The sequence below is a fragment of the Anguilla rostrata genome, chromosome 8 (assembly GCF_018555375.3).
Source record: "Anguilla rostrata isolate EN2019 chromosome 8, ASM1855537v3, whole genome shotgun sequence".
Lineage (NCBI taxonomy): Eukaryota > Metazoa > Chordata > Actinopteri > Anguilliformes > Anguillidae > Anguilla > Anguilla rostrata.
Genome location: NC_057940.1, coordinates 17,472,506 through 17,490,264, shown reverse-complemented (window position 1 = coordinate 17,490,264; position 17,759 = coordinate 17,472,506). Strand labels below are relative to the sequence as shown.

Genomic DNA, 17,759 nt, shown 5'->3' with positions numbered 1-17,759 from the left:
GGCCCAGTTGAGTTTATATTAATCCTAAACTTTGATTCCAAATTAAATGATTCACAATTTTTTGACAAACATGTTTTGGTGAACAGTGTTTTTCAATGAAGGCAAACACATTCACCAGGGAAGATATCAGCAGTCACTGATTGGTAAATTTTTAAAAGTTTATGTTGTCATCCTTTAAAGCTTTTATAGACTGAATTGCATAATGCAGCTCATGTACCTCCCTATAAATAAATTATACTGTGATCTTACATGCAATTAATTGTATAAATGTATATTGTCATTATGCACCACACTCAAGATGGGGCTGGTATTGCGACAGTTCATCTAAGACACTGGTTCCGAACCTTGGGCTTGTGTATGCTGATTTTTGTTCCAAATACAGTTGCAATCTCAGAATTATAACAAAATGTAAAAACATTTTAAATGAGGTGCTTTTCATGTTGAGAGGGATTATTTACCCACTTAAGCCACATTGTCAGAAATAGCTATGTATGCCATGAAAATAGAAGTCCCACGTTCACACTATAAAGACTGAGGTGAATCATCAGGCATATATTTGGTGAAAGTGTGGATATATGGCCACCAGCACTAACCATTTGGTAGATAATGAAGAATTCAAAGATAAAGCAAATGATAACAAGCCTAGCGTGCATTTTGTTAGTAAGGTTATGGAAATTATGAAAGAACTAAAACACGTGTTTAACAACCTAATTAGGAGCCTATTGATTTACCTCAGTCTTTATTTTGATCGGTTAATAACTTTCATTATCTCTCTTTTATGTAATTATTTACAATATAGCACATTAAGCATGATCTAAACATGGGATGTTTATTCTGCATGGCATGCAATGGTATTTCTCAGATAATTTGGTTTAAGAGGATAAAAAAATCCCTGTAACCATGAAAACCACCTAATTAAGAAAAATTAGCAGCTTGGAAAAATTCTGGAATTGCGTTAGAATCACATTAGAATCCTTTAAAGCTTGTCAGCTTGGATCTCACTAAAAGCAGGAAGGTATGTGCCTCAGTTTGCTTGTGCTGGTGTCTTCCTGTTAATCTCTAAATAACAAAAAATCTAATCACAGTCAGATGAAAGACAAAAAAGAGGTGAGGAAGGGGGTATATCTGTCGTTTAACGGACATTCCTGCTGCAACAAATCCTGCACCCTTTGAGAAATGGGTGTTCTTGCCAGCAGTGCATGACTGAGCAGTGCTGAAGCTATGCTATCTGTTCTTCAATTCTCCCTGAGTCTCATGTGAGAATCGCTCTCTGGAGCATGAGCGTTAGCGCGCGAACCCGTTAACCACCTCTATGTATCATCAGTGCCTGCTGATTGGAAGGAGGCACAGCAGCTTTTGTTCCCCTAATGTAACGCTGGCCTCTGTCAGCACCCAGCCTCCTGATCCCATCTCCCTCACCCACTGCCGAGCCTGAGCAGCATTGCTTACATGCTTTCTGCACTTAGGAGAAAAAGTTTGAGTAATATGATAGTTTGTCTCCTCCTTAAATAGAGCTAGACTTCATTCATTCTTAGCATATCATTTCTTTCCTCAATTTTTCATTTCTCAGCATTTTGAGGAAGGCTGAAACTTCATTTTTCTATTTAAGGTTTGCAATTTTATGTCCTATATGTTATTAATCAAGGACTTGCTTTTTTTAAAAAAAGTGTTACTCTTACTTTCTTAAATGCCATTACTGAGTCTTTGCACAGTGGATTGATCAGCAATCAGTACTGAACTGCACTGTATCTGAGCCAAGAGGTGCAATCGATGATATGAATGTTAATGAAATATATTTTCTCAAATCAGCATAATGAGCTCATATGAGCATTATATGTAATAATAAATCTATGAAAAGGAATTGTAGACAAAAATAATGGCTATTCAGAGTAATCCATCATTCAGGAGAAATGTCAAGCTTCATTTTGATTGCCTTTGTGTTCATAAACCATTAAAGGTTGGGGGAACCCTGTGAAATGCATGGGTTACATTTCATGCGGGCATTCTTTCCTGAACAAGGCGCTGGATATTTCAGCTGTACTATCAAACCTTACATATCAGGGCCCCACACACAGAATAACCCTGAGATAACCTGGCACCTGTATTCAAACACTGCACTGTGTTCTCTGTTGCACTTAGTAATAATTCAGGTATTAAAGTAATACAAAGTGTTCATACTTACATTAGAATGTCATATCCTGTTCATTACAAGTACCAGATTTTTTTGATTACACACAAACAATTGCAGGTAAGAGAAGCAATACGTGCCACATGCTTACCTTCTACAACTGAGCATAAGACATTGTAATTCAGTAAAGGTATCTTGCTGAAGAATGTTGAAGAATGTCTCTTCAATTCTGCATGAACTTAGCAAACAACAAGACAAACTGTATGGAAGTTATTTTTACAGATAACTATATAAATGTCCATTCATAATACTCATAAAATATACAATGGTGCCATCTGGTGAACAATAAAAGATACTGCAAGTACCTGGAGACCAGTACTTGCGGATGCTGATCATTTTCTATGATAATCAACAAGGAAACAGATAAAAATTATCATGTCCAATAAGGAGAGAAAGGAGAGCTACGGTGGTAAAAGCCTAATCTGAGTGGCTCACAAACAAATCATTTTACATGTAATGCTTAAGCATGTCTCAGAAGACACACAGCCACGACTTAAAGGGTAAAACCTAGCCCAGCAATAAGAAGGATAAAAACCTTCACCACACCAGTAAACTCAAGAGGGAAAGCACTCACCTGACAAGACATCACTGGAGTAAAACCATATAAATGGTAAAAGGAAAGTTTGCTGTTATGTAGAGATTTTTTAGTCCCTTTCCCTGATTCTCTGTAGGAATTCTCAGATCATTCAGATGGATCCTCCACAAAATACATGGCATTACTCTGACTGAAGAAAGGTCCAAGGATTTTTTGACTGTCTACAGGAAGAAACTTAAGATTGTAACAGCACTAGAGAACAAATGGAGCATGCAGTGACGATCAGTGAGCAAGGTCACATTCAGATCACAGTAGCTCATACAAAACAAACAATAAAACCACATCCCCTGGAAAGCCTCAGGCACTTGTTTCCTAAACAAGAGACAAATATGTCCCTGAGCCAGTATGTTTGAATGGTTTCTCCCCAGTGCGTGAAACTGACCTATTGCACTCTCTGACACACAAACACACAGATGGACTCATTTTCTGTTAAACTGTAAATATTTCTTCTAAAGGGCAGCTAAACATTTTCAGTAGTTCCATGTACAAATATGATTCAGCTTGTACATCTGATTAGATTAAAGCTTGGAATAAATGTGAAAAAGTCTAAATAAATATACTAAGCTACTGTGACACAAATCTGGATGAATTAAACACATTTTGTATGTCCAACCTTTGCACAGGTTTGGTTTTTTCATAAATCCACCTGGCTAACCTTTTAGAATTAACAGCAAGTTGGAAATATGCCTGGTCCGTGTAACATAATTATTTAATTCTATGTGACTTTTTGTGACTTTTCCATACAATACCTTTTAAAGCATTTAAAAAAATATTTTAACAAGATTCCCCCATTTTTCTCTCTTTCTTTTGAACTAATTTGGAGCAGACATCTGTGCCTGTGAGGTCACCAGCACACGTGTGTGCTATCAGCACTGCAGCTGAGGATAGGTGCGTTTGTCACCTCTGCTGACTACAACACCCAGGAGCCCTGCAATCCTGGGAAACTGAGCTTGGCTTTATCTCAGAGCTGTATCAATTGAGGGGAATCCTATGTTTGTTAAACATACTACAGCCTGATTGTAATACTTAAATTAAAACATACCCACAATGAATGATTTTGTGTTAGAGTATGCTAGGATGACAAATTCCACAAATTACCCCTCGGCACTATTGAAACTTACCTATTGATCCATTTGGTAACCCCATTGAGAGAGAAATGCAGACATCAAACTGGAAAATCCCAATAATGATTTAGGTTCTTCTCATGCCTGTGGATTAAGCATTTGATCCCTTATACTGGCAATAAATCACACGATTTAGCCAATAACACCATCACAAGGGTGGTGCCTTCCTTTCCAAAAGCACATGGACATGCTTGTGGTTTGTTACCGGGGGAGAAGGTGGACGGGCCCCTGGTGTAATTTGTTACCCGAGGAGAGGATGTAAAGGTCCTTGGTGTGTGTTTTTTATCTGGGGAGAAGGTTTTTACCTGTTGACCCCAGGGGCCTATATCACAAAGCAGGGTCACAGGGTTAGTGGGATAACTGCTCTGAGTAAAACCAGGAACTTCTATTTTTACTTCAGTCCATGTTCCATATTTTGGAGGGTTTTGGGTTTTACTGAGGCTAACTCATCCTGCTTTGTAATACAGGCCCCTAATGTGTGATATCTGATTGCTTCTGATCCTGGCTTTTTCTCCTCGTCTCCTGAGTTGTGCTCAGAGATTTCAGGCAGGCAAGTAGAGCCAAAGTGTGCCCCTGCAGTCTAGTGCTAATCAGCATGCAGTCTGAACAAAGTACTTTCTCCTGTGTTTATCTTCCCTTCTTTGCCCTTTTCGCTTCCTTCTTCCTCTGAAGACAGAGAATTTTGAAAGTAAAAAAAAATGCCTTTAAATAAATTAGTCTGCCTTAGATACAAGTCAACTCATGTTTAAATTACATAAACCATCTCTCCCAAACAATAAATACATAAATACATAAATAAAATAAAACATAAAGTCAAGAAGGAAGACACAGTCTATCATCTTGAACTGTACATAGCAAATTACATGTGCCCGAAATAAGCAAAAAAGCATCCAGGTTGCTAATCAGGCTATAGTGAGCAAGTTCAGTCCTGAGTCTAGCTACCAGCATCTGTGTCATTGTCATAACACTGATGCTATACTCTGAATGCAGTTCTTTCTTGTTTTACAAATGGCCAGTCCTTACAGGAAATTCAACAAAACATGAACACACTTCTTCCTTACTTAATACTGAAATGGGCTGAAAATGAACATCCATACATCATCCATTATCTATACCCGCTTATCCTGCTCAGGGTCGTGGGGGTGCTGGAGCCTATCCCAGGACCTTCTTGCTTTCAAGGGAAAACATCTTTCCCAACCCTTGACACCCTAACCTTGGGCACTCAATAAATATGATAGAGATTATGTTGCATAACAGAAAGGACACTCCTCTCCAATATCAGGATCAAAATGCATGAAAAAATGGTAAGGTGATGGGAAACTGTACTCACACTCATCATCCCATGGGTCACAGAGAGAGAGAGAGAGAGAGAGAGAGAGAGAGAGAGACAGAGAGACAGAGAGACAGAGAAAGAGAGAAAGTGCAATGCGGGATCCTCAGAGCAGGGCAGTTGGGAGGTTGCTCAGGATTGACTATGTCAAGAGGGATGAGGGTTCTGGGCTGTATTCAATATAAACATCACTTTGTTATCAACCTTGTGTTTTGTAAAAATGTTTTTTTTTTTTTTTTCAAAATTATTCTCTTATGTAGATATTCACCGAAGCAATGAAGGTTAAGCACCGCACTGACACAATGACATCACAACAGGGAGCTGAACGTATAGCCTTCTGGTTACTTATATAGTATTCTGGTCACCTTTATAGTCCCTTATCCTAATATAGGACTACATACCTTTTCAACGGAAAATACAAATTACTGCTGCTAACCTTAAGTGCATTGAACTCTTTGTTCCCAGAGTTCACTATGAATAATCTCAAGTTCATCCTACCTCAGAGATACTTGGAGATAGCAAGGTCTTGTGACGGCCACTTCGCAAGAAACCAGAACTTCCTGTTCCCGGGAGTTTCGATAAAATGAAGTCCTGCCAATGCGGTGAAGCTTGGCTTGTGTTCTCAACACAATGTGCATGATTAGTTCATTTGGGGAAAATGATGAAAGAACTTAAACACAAGTGATTAAAAATCTTAATTGAATAAGATACTGGCTGTAACGAAAACCAGCATACACAGGGATCCCCTAGGACTCAGTTTAAGAACCAGCGCTCTAATGTAACCAAGAGAACGAGCCGGTCGCTCTCGGCGCCGCTGCACGCTCGATCTGCACGCAGGCGCCTCTCCTGCCCTCGGGACCGGAGCCAGTCATAAATAGCGATGATTTGCTCATGCTGGTAGCTGTGATAAAGTATCTGTTTCTCTACTGTACGTCGCCTAAGCAGGTAGGAGAGATGCATCAGTGTGGAGATGACAAAGAATGCAGATGTAGTCCTATTCCCCCTCCTTACTTGTAAGACTGAGCATCCAGTTTGGTTTCTGTGGGCTTAAAGCCAAACTCCTGGAAGTAGCTGCTTATAAAGTGTCTTATCACATTTGAAAACGTGCCTTTATGATTTCCCTTTTGTCCCTGTATATAGGCCTACCGTATTTCTGTATCATTATTAATAGTTGCATGGTGTCTAATTGTTCAAGTGAATTCAGTGACACACCTGCTATGTTCAGAGTTATACACATAGTTGTACACACCCAGGTATACACATTAAAATGGCAGCATAAAGCAACCAGTGACTTAGTGATGCCATCTTACGACTACTGTATTTTATTTATTTTATTTCCATAGATTGCGTTGTTGCGTCTCGTTGTAGTGTTATCATTTAACACCAGGTCCAGGTTGAACTATGCGGTGTTCCTGTAGGTTTCGTCATACTTGTTCCTGTTATGGTATACACTTTGTTGTACGGCTCTGATAGAGCGTCTGCAAATGCCTGTATGATGTATGTATAAAGTTCAAATTCAGAGGAATGGCGTTCTTCACAGTTTTGTATCCGGAGTCATATTTGCCATTCTAACAATGTTTAGACACAGCTGATAGATGGGTTTTAATGCGAACAAGGTGAAATCGTTTAAAATATCTGGGCCACTGAAAGAGTGGCATTCCCTCTGTGGCTCTGTCCTGGCTGACGTGCAGCTGCTGGGCGTGATTTATGGGGCGGTGGTGAGCAGAGGCTTTGAAGTGACCTCAGCTCCGATGTGACGGTTGCGGGTCAGCGCCTGTGTTTGGGAAGCTTTCGCCTGGTCGGGCAGCCAGTCACTGCTCCAGTCTCCGGAGAATTCCGCGGGGGTGCCCCTCCCCGACAGAGGGGGGTACAGGTGTAACCTGAGTCAGTCTTGATTTGGCAGCAGGGACAGCTCTTCACCACCCACCTCAGACCAGCGACTCTATACTATCATCACAATTTAAGCACAACATTCAAGCATCTAAGGTTTCACAGTGTGGTAAAAAAAAAAAAAATATTTGGTGCCCTTCTTGCATTTATTTGTATTGTTTTGTGAGACAGACCCTTTATCGGTGACAACTTTCATACCACTGATCTCATCCACATAACTCAGGTGAAGGTGAAGATGAAGATGCGAACGGGTGGAGATCTGGACGTGCTAATGTTTGTGCATTAGCCGATGGGTGTTGCTGATAGCACTCACATCCTGGCACTGATCAGTTCTTGCACAAGCTGAGTTATAACAGATCATCACTGGGCATCGTGCCCCTCTGAATCACAATAACTATATATTCTATTGAGTTGAAACCTATACATTTATTATTATAAATCAAAATGTAATAAATTAAATATATATATATATATATACAGCAAAATATTTCTGTCATCAAAATCACTACTGTCAAAAAATGAAAATACTTAAAACTTTTAAAAGATTTTTGTTCCTTTGTTCTGTTTGTGGTACATGAATGAATGAATGAATGAATCAATCAATCAATCAATCAATCAATCAATCAATCAATCAATCAATCAATTAATCAATGAGCAAATTCAACATCAGACCAATAGAATGTTTGGTCCAGTGACCAGCAAACAAGTTGCTTTTGAGAAAGTGTTATTGGACACTTCATCTGTGCCCTTCAGTAGAATCCTCTCTGTGGGTGCCCGCACTGAATTCATTTTCTGAGGTACATGTGCGTGTAGAGGGGCCTCCTTCACGTAGCCACGGGTCCAATGCAAAACATTTTTACCTCAATCCTCTTGTTTTTTTTAAAGAAATGTCCTGAGGAATGTCCGCTAGCGCTTGGCCTTGCTGCGCAGACACAACACTGCTTTGCTCTTTCTGTGAACCAGGAAGCTGTGCTGAAGATGGCTGAAAGAAAGGCTAAGAGCCAGGTAAGGTACAAAAATGACCTCAGCACACTCCAGCACACCTGCCTTCCTTCTCATGTTACGCAAAGCGTGTTCAGACTTTGGAGTGGCTGTTCTCACCCGCTGACTGACCTGGGATCAGCTCGCTCTCGCGGTGGGTCCTGCAGGACTCAACACCTCTCCCCAAGGGGGGACCCCTAAAATCACACGGCCCTCCTAATCCAGTTACAGTTTTTGGGATTTCACAAGGGGCTTACTGATACCACCGCCTTACAGGCCCATCAGCATCCTTCTCCTCAGCCCAACAAATCACTATCTTAAGAAAAAGATTAACCTTTGCTGGAGGTCATTTCTGTCCATTTAGTGAGAGAACAAGCTCATTTTAATTACACGCCACCCCTTACTGGATTTCAATCTCTGACATGAGCCAGTCTCATAATAGCCTTGTAAGTGCACCTTTAAATTGATTGAGTGATAATTTAATAAATCTCTACAAATATTTGATAAGCAGGGTCTCTGATTTAGCCATACTATTTCATATTCACCTTACTCCTCCTAACTATTGCGATCTGAAATATTTTGTGCAAATTCTTCTGTTGTTTTAATTACAAAAATTAATGGATATTTCTTGTACCATGCTAAAAGTTTTATCTGTATGAATTATCTTATGTGTCTAACATTATAATTTAAGTCTGTGTTTAACACGTTGCTTTCTGTATCCTCAAGTTAAAACCTCTGAACTCGTGTCATGAGTGATACCTTTCCACGGCATCCTCTAACGATACTGGAGGACTTTCATGGGTCAAAGGAGCTGAATTATGTTGACTTCCTTGCTTCAGCGAGCAACGTTTTTCTTACAACAGCAAACGTGACAGGATATGTTCTGCCATTCATTTTCCTTTCTTTCTTTTGGTATTTGTGTTTCTCTAGATGGCTAGGTGCCCTTAAAGAGGCGTGTAGTAGCTGTATCTTAATGATTTCATGCACTTTTTTGTATTTTAGTGAGTGGATTTATTCATCCTTTACAGATATAGTGATAACCATCTCCTAGCTACCGTGACTTTTTACAAGGCATATAAGTGAAGCAGGTCTTGATGGTCAGATAAGAGACTTTTCAAGAGTCTGTAAATTACAAAATCTCATTGCTTTTATGAACTGATGATCTCCACGCTACATATCTGTTTAACATGGGCTTGAATAATCAAAAATGCAATCATTCAAAAGATTTTTTCTTGTTTTCAAAGTTAAAAATAATGATTAAATGAACAAGTGTTTTAAAATAAAGACCCATTTATATGTTAGCTTTATAACAGCCATTAAATTGAGAAATAAATAATATCCTGCAATTCCCCTTTCAAACCTGTTTGAAATGTCTGCCTTAGTACTCAGGTGAAATGTTGACTGAATCATCCTGCCTACGTTTCTTCTTGTTTAAAATCTAATCCTCCAAGTGTTTTTATGACAGTATGATGTGAGGTCTTTCTGAACTGTAACAAAAATATTACATTGAGCTTTTTCCCCACAGGGCAGGCAGAAAAAAGACTAAATTGTCCTCCTGGCCTGCTGCTAATGGAAACATCTTGGCTGCATGACCCCGGAAACTTTTATGTAATGAGGAAGGTGCAACCTGGGGCCTCCCAGAGTACAGTAGCGGGTGCTGCGGGGCCTCCTACCATACAGTAGTTAATATTACAAGGGTCTCCCACTGTAGAGTAGATAATAGGCTATTGCACAGTTGATATTGTTAATATTGCACAGTTGATATAGCTGATACTGCAGGGCCTCCCACCATACAGTAGTTAACATCACAGAGGCCTCCCACAGTAGAGTAGAAAATAGGCTATTGCACTATTGTTAATATTGCAGTTGATATAGTTGACACTGCAAGGGCCTCCCACATTAGAGTAGTCAATGTACCCAGTACTAGATAGTTGTACCTAATAAAGTTCCTGATGTCTGCGTATGTGTGTGTGCATGTGCATATGTGTGTGTGTGTGTGTGTGTGTGTGTGTGTGTATAACATAAAGCAAAGTTCCAGACTTTTCATGTAAAGACTCAAGAAGAACCATCATGTGGTTTCGTGGAAAAGCTTATGAAGCACACACACGCACACAAACATCAGTAAAAGTACACCCACATGAGTACAACCAAAACTCCTGTGTCGTACGGTTAAAGGAAAAGTACACAGACGGAAGCTCTTTCAAGTGAAATAAGGGTGCTTAGCTTTAAAACACAGCACCTTCCTGGTGTTCATAAACAAATCCTCTTCAAGAACCATGCGGATGATGAGGGCTGGGTGTGTACATCAGGGTGATAGAGGCTCAGATTCATCCATCACACCACTATTGGTTACAAGCTATAATCAGGATAAAAACAAGAATAAATAAAATAAGAGGAAACTATTTTTTCATACGTCACATTTGTGTTCTTTCCGACTACAGTATGACTTGACTTTGGATAATAAGCATATCTATTGAGTCGACTTGCATGACGTTGGAAACAAGTGACCTGTTTAATTATGTAATGCAATGTTAGAAACAAACTGCACTGGCGTTAAATTGAGTCCTGCTTCATTCAGCCAAGCTTTTATTTATCCTTGGGTCTTGGTGTATCTGGCCTTTAGAGAGACAGTTAAAACGAGATTAGAATCATACATTTTCCCTGTCTTATTCATGAATAAAAAGGTCCGCATCTGTTCCCACATCGGGTGGATGTTCCATACCTAATGCACCGTTTGATCTGGGTTTATTTGGATCTTTCAGGTCAGCACAGCTCCCTTTTTGGTGCTTTATATCTTATCGTGAAGTAATCGGCGCGTGTTTTGCGCTGAACGCGGTACAGATAGAAAAACTTTGAAGAGGTGAAACCTAAGGCTGGTGCTCAGGGTTTCGGTGGCAGGCTGCCTTGTTATTCACAGTTCGTGATTTTTGCTTCTTCACATCTTCACAGATTGTGAGACTTAGGAGGGTAGTATAGGGGCTGTATGATCATAACAATGAAGACACCACCTGTGTTCGTCCGTCCCACCTTCCCTGGCATTGTAACGTCCGAGCGTTATTTCGATCATATTTCGATCAGCCTATTAAACTCTACAAATTACAGAAATATGCAAGAACAGTTGCGTAGACAAAACGGAGCACTAACTTTATTTTCTTCATCTTCTTCTTTGAATCTCACTGGAGCATATTTTATACGGCCAAGAACACAAAAACCATTTAAAAAAATAATTTAAAAAACAATAGCGGTAAATAATTGCATATGTGTACCATATAACATATATGTATACACTGTCATGTGTATACATACACAGAGTTGACGCCGGTGGTTGTAAATTGCCAAATGCCTGTAATGTGTACCTTTCGTGGGTTTTTGCCCAACAGTTGCAGAGCCACAAAGCTAACCCATGGTATCATTCTCATATAGGCTACTGTTGTTGTTGTTTTAATTTTTTTTTTTTTTAAATAATACACTTCAAATCATGCTTTTAAAGCGCAATTAAAAATATTTAAGAGAAAATGTAAAAATGCAGACTTCTGACCATAATGTAGCCCGTTAAGCATTTTTGAACGACTTTGTGAGAAAGAAGTCTAAGATAAAGGTTAGATTCGAGGGCACGGTTTACAAATCCGTGTGCATGGATTCGTAATTCGAGGCACGGTTTACAAATCCGTGGGCATGAATTATGAATCCGAGAGTACAGATTTACACACACATCTTTCTTTTCCTAGCTGACCCCAGGGGGGCTCCGTATGCCGCTGCTGAAACGTCGCGTGAAAGAGAAACGGTGCCTTTGCCTGAGCAGTCGCTGAGGAAAGATTCTGTCAGCGGCGCGTTTTACCGGCCCGTTCAACGTTTGGACCTCCTAGTCATTATCCTCCCGAAGCATAAGCTCCAGAGACCGCACAAATGGAAAGCACTTTGCTGACAAATTCGGCATTAATTGTACGTAAGAACAAGGCAGTGTAATTCAAAGAAACCTTGGTGTCCTTCTGATACAGTTACATCCCCTCCATTTGGGAGAAAAGGCGGGGGGTTCTCTTTATTTGTAAGATGCCTGATAATTGGACAAGCATGTTATCCAGCATATATACTGTCATGATATAAATCCTTCGCAATCTTCTCCCTGTATTTAAGGATGTAGGAATAGCTCATCTTGTAATTTTGGTTTGGAGTTAAGCAAATGTGTTGGCCATAATAAACATGACATGGTATAACGTTTGATTTTCTTACGACTTTTTGGTTCAAAACAACAACAACAAACATGTCTTGTAATAGAACTGAAATAAATCACATACTTTCAATGTAACATTACACTGTTTTCATATGAACTTTTGATTAAACAACAAGACTCTCCAAAAACTTGTGAACTTTTAAAAATGAATCTCACAAAATAAGCACCGAATAGTCTTAATAATTATCTCCTCAGTAAAATGAGCATGTGTCTGTGTATTGTGTACGCAGATTAATTTAGTAGAATGGCACACAAAATGGTAACATGAATTTTAAGTCTTTATGGCTTTTTAGAAAAACAGCAAAGATGTTCATCCAAAATCCTTTACACAATTTAAGCATATAAATAAGATATATTTACACTATGCATTGGCAAACTCTGGGCCAAATGTCAATGACTTTGCCTTTTGTTTGAGTCTGGAAATTAGCCCAGAAACAGGCCTACAGTATTTTTTCCTTTGTACACTTTTTCAATAAATATCTGCAACCACTTAATATGCAACTTGCAGTAATGAAAGGAATGACTGGCCTTTTTTCCTTTTGGTAAAATTTTGTTGAAATACAACTCTTGTGGACTCTGCAGCTTTAGGTGAATATCAGTACTCTCCACCATCGTATTTAAAGGAGTGCAGCATGCGTTCTGGGTAGCTGTAGGACGAATAACTCCTGCACCGATAGGCCTCCAGGCTCTCCGCCCTCTCCAGCTTGGCAGCCAGTGACTCCTGCTCATACGGGATGGCGGATTTGATGACTCCAGAGTCCTCAGAAATTTTCAGGTCGGGGTAGGAAGGAGGCGAGTCAGCGTCTTGCAGCGAGTCACAGCTGGTGGCGCTTTTGACGTCGTAGAAGTTGTCGCCGTACTTGACGGCGGCGGGATTGCAGGGCTGGTAGGAGACCTTGGTGGTGGTAGTGATGACTGTCTGCAGGGGGCCTGTGGCGGTCGGAGAGGCAGTAGGCCCTGAGGCACCCCCGGGGTACCTGTACAGGTACTCGCTGTTGTAGTAAGGGTGGTTGGACCCTGAGGGAGTCTGGACATAATCCCCCCGGTCCCCGTGCCCCACCCTACCCAAGGCCGTTTTCCAGCCCTGGTGTTTTCCAGGGGGAGCGTAGCCACAGTCATGAGCGCTCAGGGGGGCAGCCCCATGCTGGGATGGGGGCAGCCCAGCCCCAGCTTTACTGGAATCCCCCTCCCCCACGGGGGCGCTGCAGGGCTCCTTGCAGAGCGACGCGTAGGAGCCTGAACCCAAGTAGCTGGGCATGGTGAAGTCATAGCCGTATGGCGGGCGTGGCACGTACAGCCGGTGGCTGGTGCTGTTCTGCAGGGGAGAGACAGGCTCTGTGGCGACAGCAGCGGGGTCGTAGCTGAACCTGTATGGATCCGGGTTCGAGAAGGGCGGGTAGGGCTGAGCCTGCAGGGGGAAGCTGTGCTCCACTAGGCTGAAGCGGTCTGGGCCGTCCGCATAGGACAGGTGCTGCAGGCTCGGGAAGGGGACGCCCGGATCGTGGATCCTCCCCACCTTCAAAACAGTTAGAAAAACACTTTTTACGATGGTGCTCTGACCTCGTACAGACACAACCTTATTTGGAAGTGCTGCGTAATGTTTTATGTTAGCTACCTCTGATTCCAGGAGCCTCTTTTTATGATTGAACTGTGGGGAGGACATCCTCCTTTTCAGTGTAGTTCTCCTGGTCTCAGTCTCAGATTTGCTTTCTGGCCTGGGGTGGTCATGCACTCCTTTAGCCTGAGCCACAGCAGGGAATTCACAAAGTACAGCATTCAAAGCCAGTCTCCACAGAATGTATTCAAACCCATACAGCAGTGTGTTCAGTAACCCCTGCTTTACAGCCAGGGGTGCACAGTGGATAAACATGGCTAACAATGCAATGTATTGATAATGTATACCCATAATGTATTAAGGTGGGGATTATTGGGCACAAGACAGCCATTTTAGGATACCTTGAGACTAGAAACTTGGGGAACCTCTGGACCCACAATGCCATTAATCCAAGTGAATTTGTAGTGGATCTCCACCTTGCCTTGTGCAACAGATTCAGAGCTGCAATACCAGGAGGGTTCATAGAACCACAGTTTTAATATCTAAGTTGAAATATTAAAACCAAGCATTTTCCTATCCTGGTAACAGATATTTCATACCTGAAAAAACACAGCCTTTTCCTCTAACCTCCAGAAGTTTGTGACAGGGTAGCCACTGTGTCCCCTGCAAGGCATGAGCTCCAGAGGCGAGTCACAGCTGGGACAGACCTTCTCTGCAAATGACACAATGGCTTTAAATCTTAATGTGCAATTCCATACAACAACAGTGTACTTAACAATATGAGTGTAAATTTGCCAGTACTCCTTCAAACATAAAAAAGGAGGAAAGCAACTTCTGTGCTGAAATGAAGCTAGTTGTTAAACTGTTTAAACTTCCCAAGCCATTAGATGCACTCACAGGTTTATTATTCTCGGTGCATGCACATTTCTGAGTGAAAATCTTCAGGCACAGCAACTTTGCAACAAATGCAATAGACATTATCATAACTGTGCATATAAATATCTAAAAATATATGAAACAAAATTCTGTTTTATTATTATTATTATTATTATTATTATTATTATTATTATTATATATGTATTTTGCTGATAAATCATGAAACATTGTTTTTGGTTTATCATTATCATTCAGATTTTATATTACAATGATAACAATAAATTTTAAAATTACATGATCAGACCTGTTCACAATTCAATTGGAACCTTATTAAAATATTTAAAAATATTTATTAAAATATTTTGAAATCTTTTTATACTGTTCAAACAAATTTGGGGCAATATTACTCTACGGCATAGTAATTTGGAAAAGATTGTTTTCATTTGATTATTTAGCTTTAGCATGGTATAGCTTGTCATGAAACAAATGATTACTGAAAACCATATGCATTTTTCCTTTGGAAAAAGTTGCATTTTTTTTTCAAATTCCTTCAAAATACATAGCTATCAGAGAAACGGGTTATTTTAACTTTTGGAGTATAAGGTTTTGTAGTTTCAAAGCATTGATAGCCTGTCATCTTATTCTTATTTTTATTTGCAGGCTTTTTGATAACTGCCATTTAGACAACATCCCCTCCTGACGCGGGATAATGACACTAAATTATGCCTAAATTCACAAGAAACTGGAATTCAGTTAATGGTATCAGTATTTCAAAAAACAAAAGTCCTATGAGATGTCCAGCTATGGGACAAATTTGCACTCTGATGGTGGTATGGGTATGTACGATGTAATCAGACGGTCTTATACTGATTAATATGAATACGAGTAACGGATAAAATATATTGCCAATGCTTACTCTGTTGCTTTTGGCGTGCTTTGTCGCAAATAGCTGGTCTGAGCTGTATTTTGCTGCCGTCGGCGAGCGTGCAGTTCCTGCCACAGACGACAACACCAAGGCACGACTTCTTGAGAATCTGGTAGTTGTGGTTGTTCGTGTTCCGCATCGCCCAACCGCTGAGGTGTCTCTGTGCGTTCTTGTCCTCACTGTTGTATATGAACCGAACATAACCGTCCGTCCATTCCTGGAATGTGTCGTACTGTTTGATATCCTGTCAAAGATAGAATTCCTGTAAACTTATTACATTTATTGGACACAGTTTTTCAATTAAATGATGGTATTAAAAGTATCGCTTGTTGTATAAACCATTGCGTGTTTAAAGTCGACTCATTATTAGGTAAATATAAATGAAATGATTAGACTTCACCAAATAAACTAAGTGTAACGAAACGAAACCCAGCGGTATAAAAATGCAACCCAATGTTGCGTATTAATGCGTCAACTTATTTCACCTGTCATCTTATCGCTTGTGTGTATGTGTTTAAAGGAAGGCACTACATGAATAAATTCATTTCAATACATAAAATGTATTACAGCCTATGCTACAGGTCAAACATGTTATTAAATCATAGCCTGCATATTTAGTTTTGATGGTCAGGTTTTTTGGGGAAAAATTAAATCGCTTACCCGGGGCAGCTTTGGATCGTTGATATCCCAGGTTAACTTCATCCCAAAGGAACAGACACAATCAGAGTCGTCAAATGAATCGGCTGACTTTGACATGTTGAAAAACTTACACGAAGAAGGACGCAGCAATTACGCGTTACTGAGTCGGCCTAACAGATCATTAATGTTGGGAAGGAAAACTACCAGCCTTGCGCGCGGAGGGTGCGTAGAGAATAAACTATTGGTAAACCGGTGTGCTGAACGCGCGATTTGTGATCTATAGTCTAATTCGTGTAAGAAAAACAATAACTGCCTACGATAACTCAAATAACAGTGTTCAATTTGTATTCTAAATTTGAAATGGGAAAACGATCCCAACTATGCGCTTCCAACTATTTTCTTATTTGTCCGAAATAAATCCAGGTTTCAGGTACGTCCCTGTGACGCACTGAGTGCGCTCCTTGGGGCCACGGAGCATGTAATAGCTGCAGGTAAGGACTCGTATGTTTATGTTAAACAGGAGGGTGGATTTGTAGTCGGTCTTATGCTAAAGTCAAGCACCTTACAATTGCATTCACCCGATCCGTAACTCTGACACCCTTCAACCGCAACTCAATGTTTCCAAAAGGTTGTATTCCAAGATCGTGGAAGTGGACAGAAATATAAAAATAATTTAGACGTGTCTTTAGACGTGGCTGTAAGTCATGGTGTGTCGCTCGACTTAAATTATTTTATTTAAGAAATTAGCAAAAGCAGTCAAAATGTTATGGTTGTATGGTTCTTCTTAGTAGTCCATGAGAAATGTTAGTAAAGCAAGCCTTCACGAGGCTTAAAAACATCTGAATAAATCTATCAGAAACATAGCCAAAACATTGGGTGTGTCAAAATCAACGGAAACATTTTTAAGAAGCAGAGCATACTGGTGAGCTCAGCAATAGAAAACTATCTGATAGACCTTGGAGGACCACTGTATTGGATGACCAAAGAATACTTTCAATTATGAATGAAAAACCATTTTTCAACTGTCGAACAGATCAAGATCACCCCAGGATATGTCAAAGAATAATATAAAGAGAAGACTACACCAGCATGACCTCAGAGAGTTCACCAAAACCACTGCCAAGCCTCAAGAACAGAACGACCAGGTTAGAGTTCGCAACAACAAAAAAAGGACATGTAAGAAATGTATAGTTCTGGAACAATATCTTGTGGACAGATGAGACATGCATTAACATGTAAGAAAGCCATTGAAAGAGGAAAGTACGGAGAAAGAAAGGACATGCTCAGGATCCAAAGCACCTCCCTCATCTCTGAATCATGGTGGAGGTAGTGTTATGTTGATCATGTATGGCTGCCACTGGAACTGGCTCACTTGTCTTCATTGATGATATGCCTGCTGAGGCAACAGGATGAATTCTAAGATGT

The 17,759-nt window shown here is 40.3% G+C and overlaps 1 protein-coding gene across 1 annotated transcript; it reads right to left on the bottom strand.

Moving 5' to 3' along the window:
• Window positions 1–12,599: 12,599 nt before the first annotated feature.
• Window positions 12,600–16,832, bottom strand: LOC135260987 (chorion-specific transcription factor GCMb-like). The gene is made up of 5 exons (XM_064346778.1): window positions 16,356–16,832; window positions 15,687–15,939; window positions 14,494–14,606; window positions 13,955–14,080; window positions 12,600–13,855 (listed from the first exon to the last, which is right to left on the bottom strand). The coding sequence occupies exons 1-5, from the start codon at window positions 16,449–16,451 to the stop codon at window positions 12,935–12,937; spliced, it is 1,509 nt and encodes a 502-aa protein (XP_064202848.1). The 5' UTR covers window positions 16,452–16,832; the 3' UTR covers window positions 12,600–12,934.
• Between the last annotated feature and the right edge of the window lie 927 nt (window positions 16,833–17,759).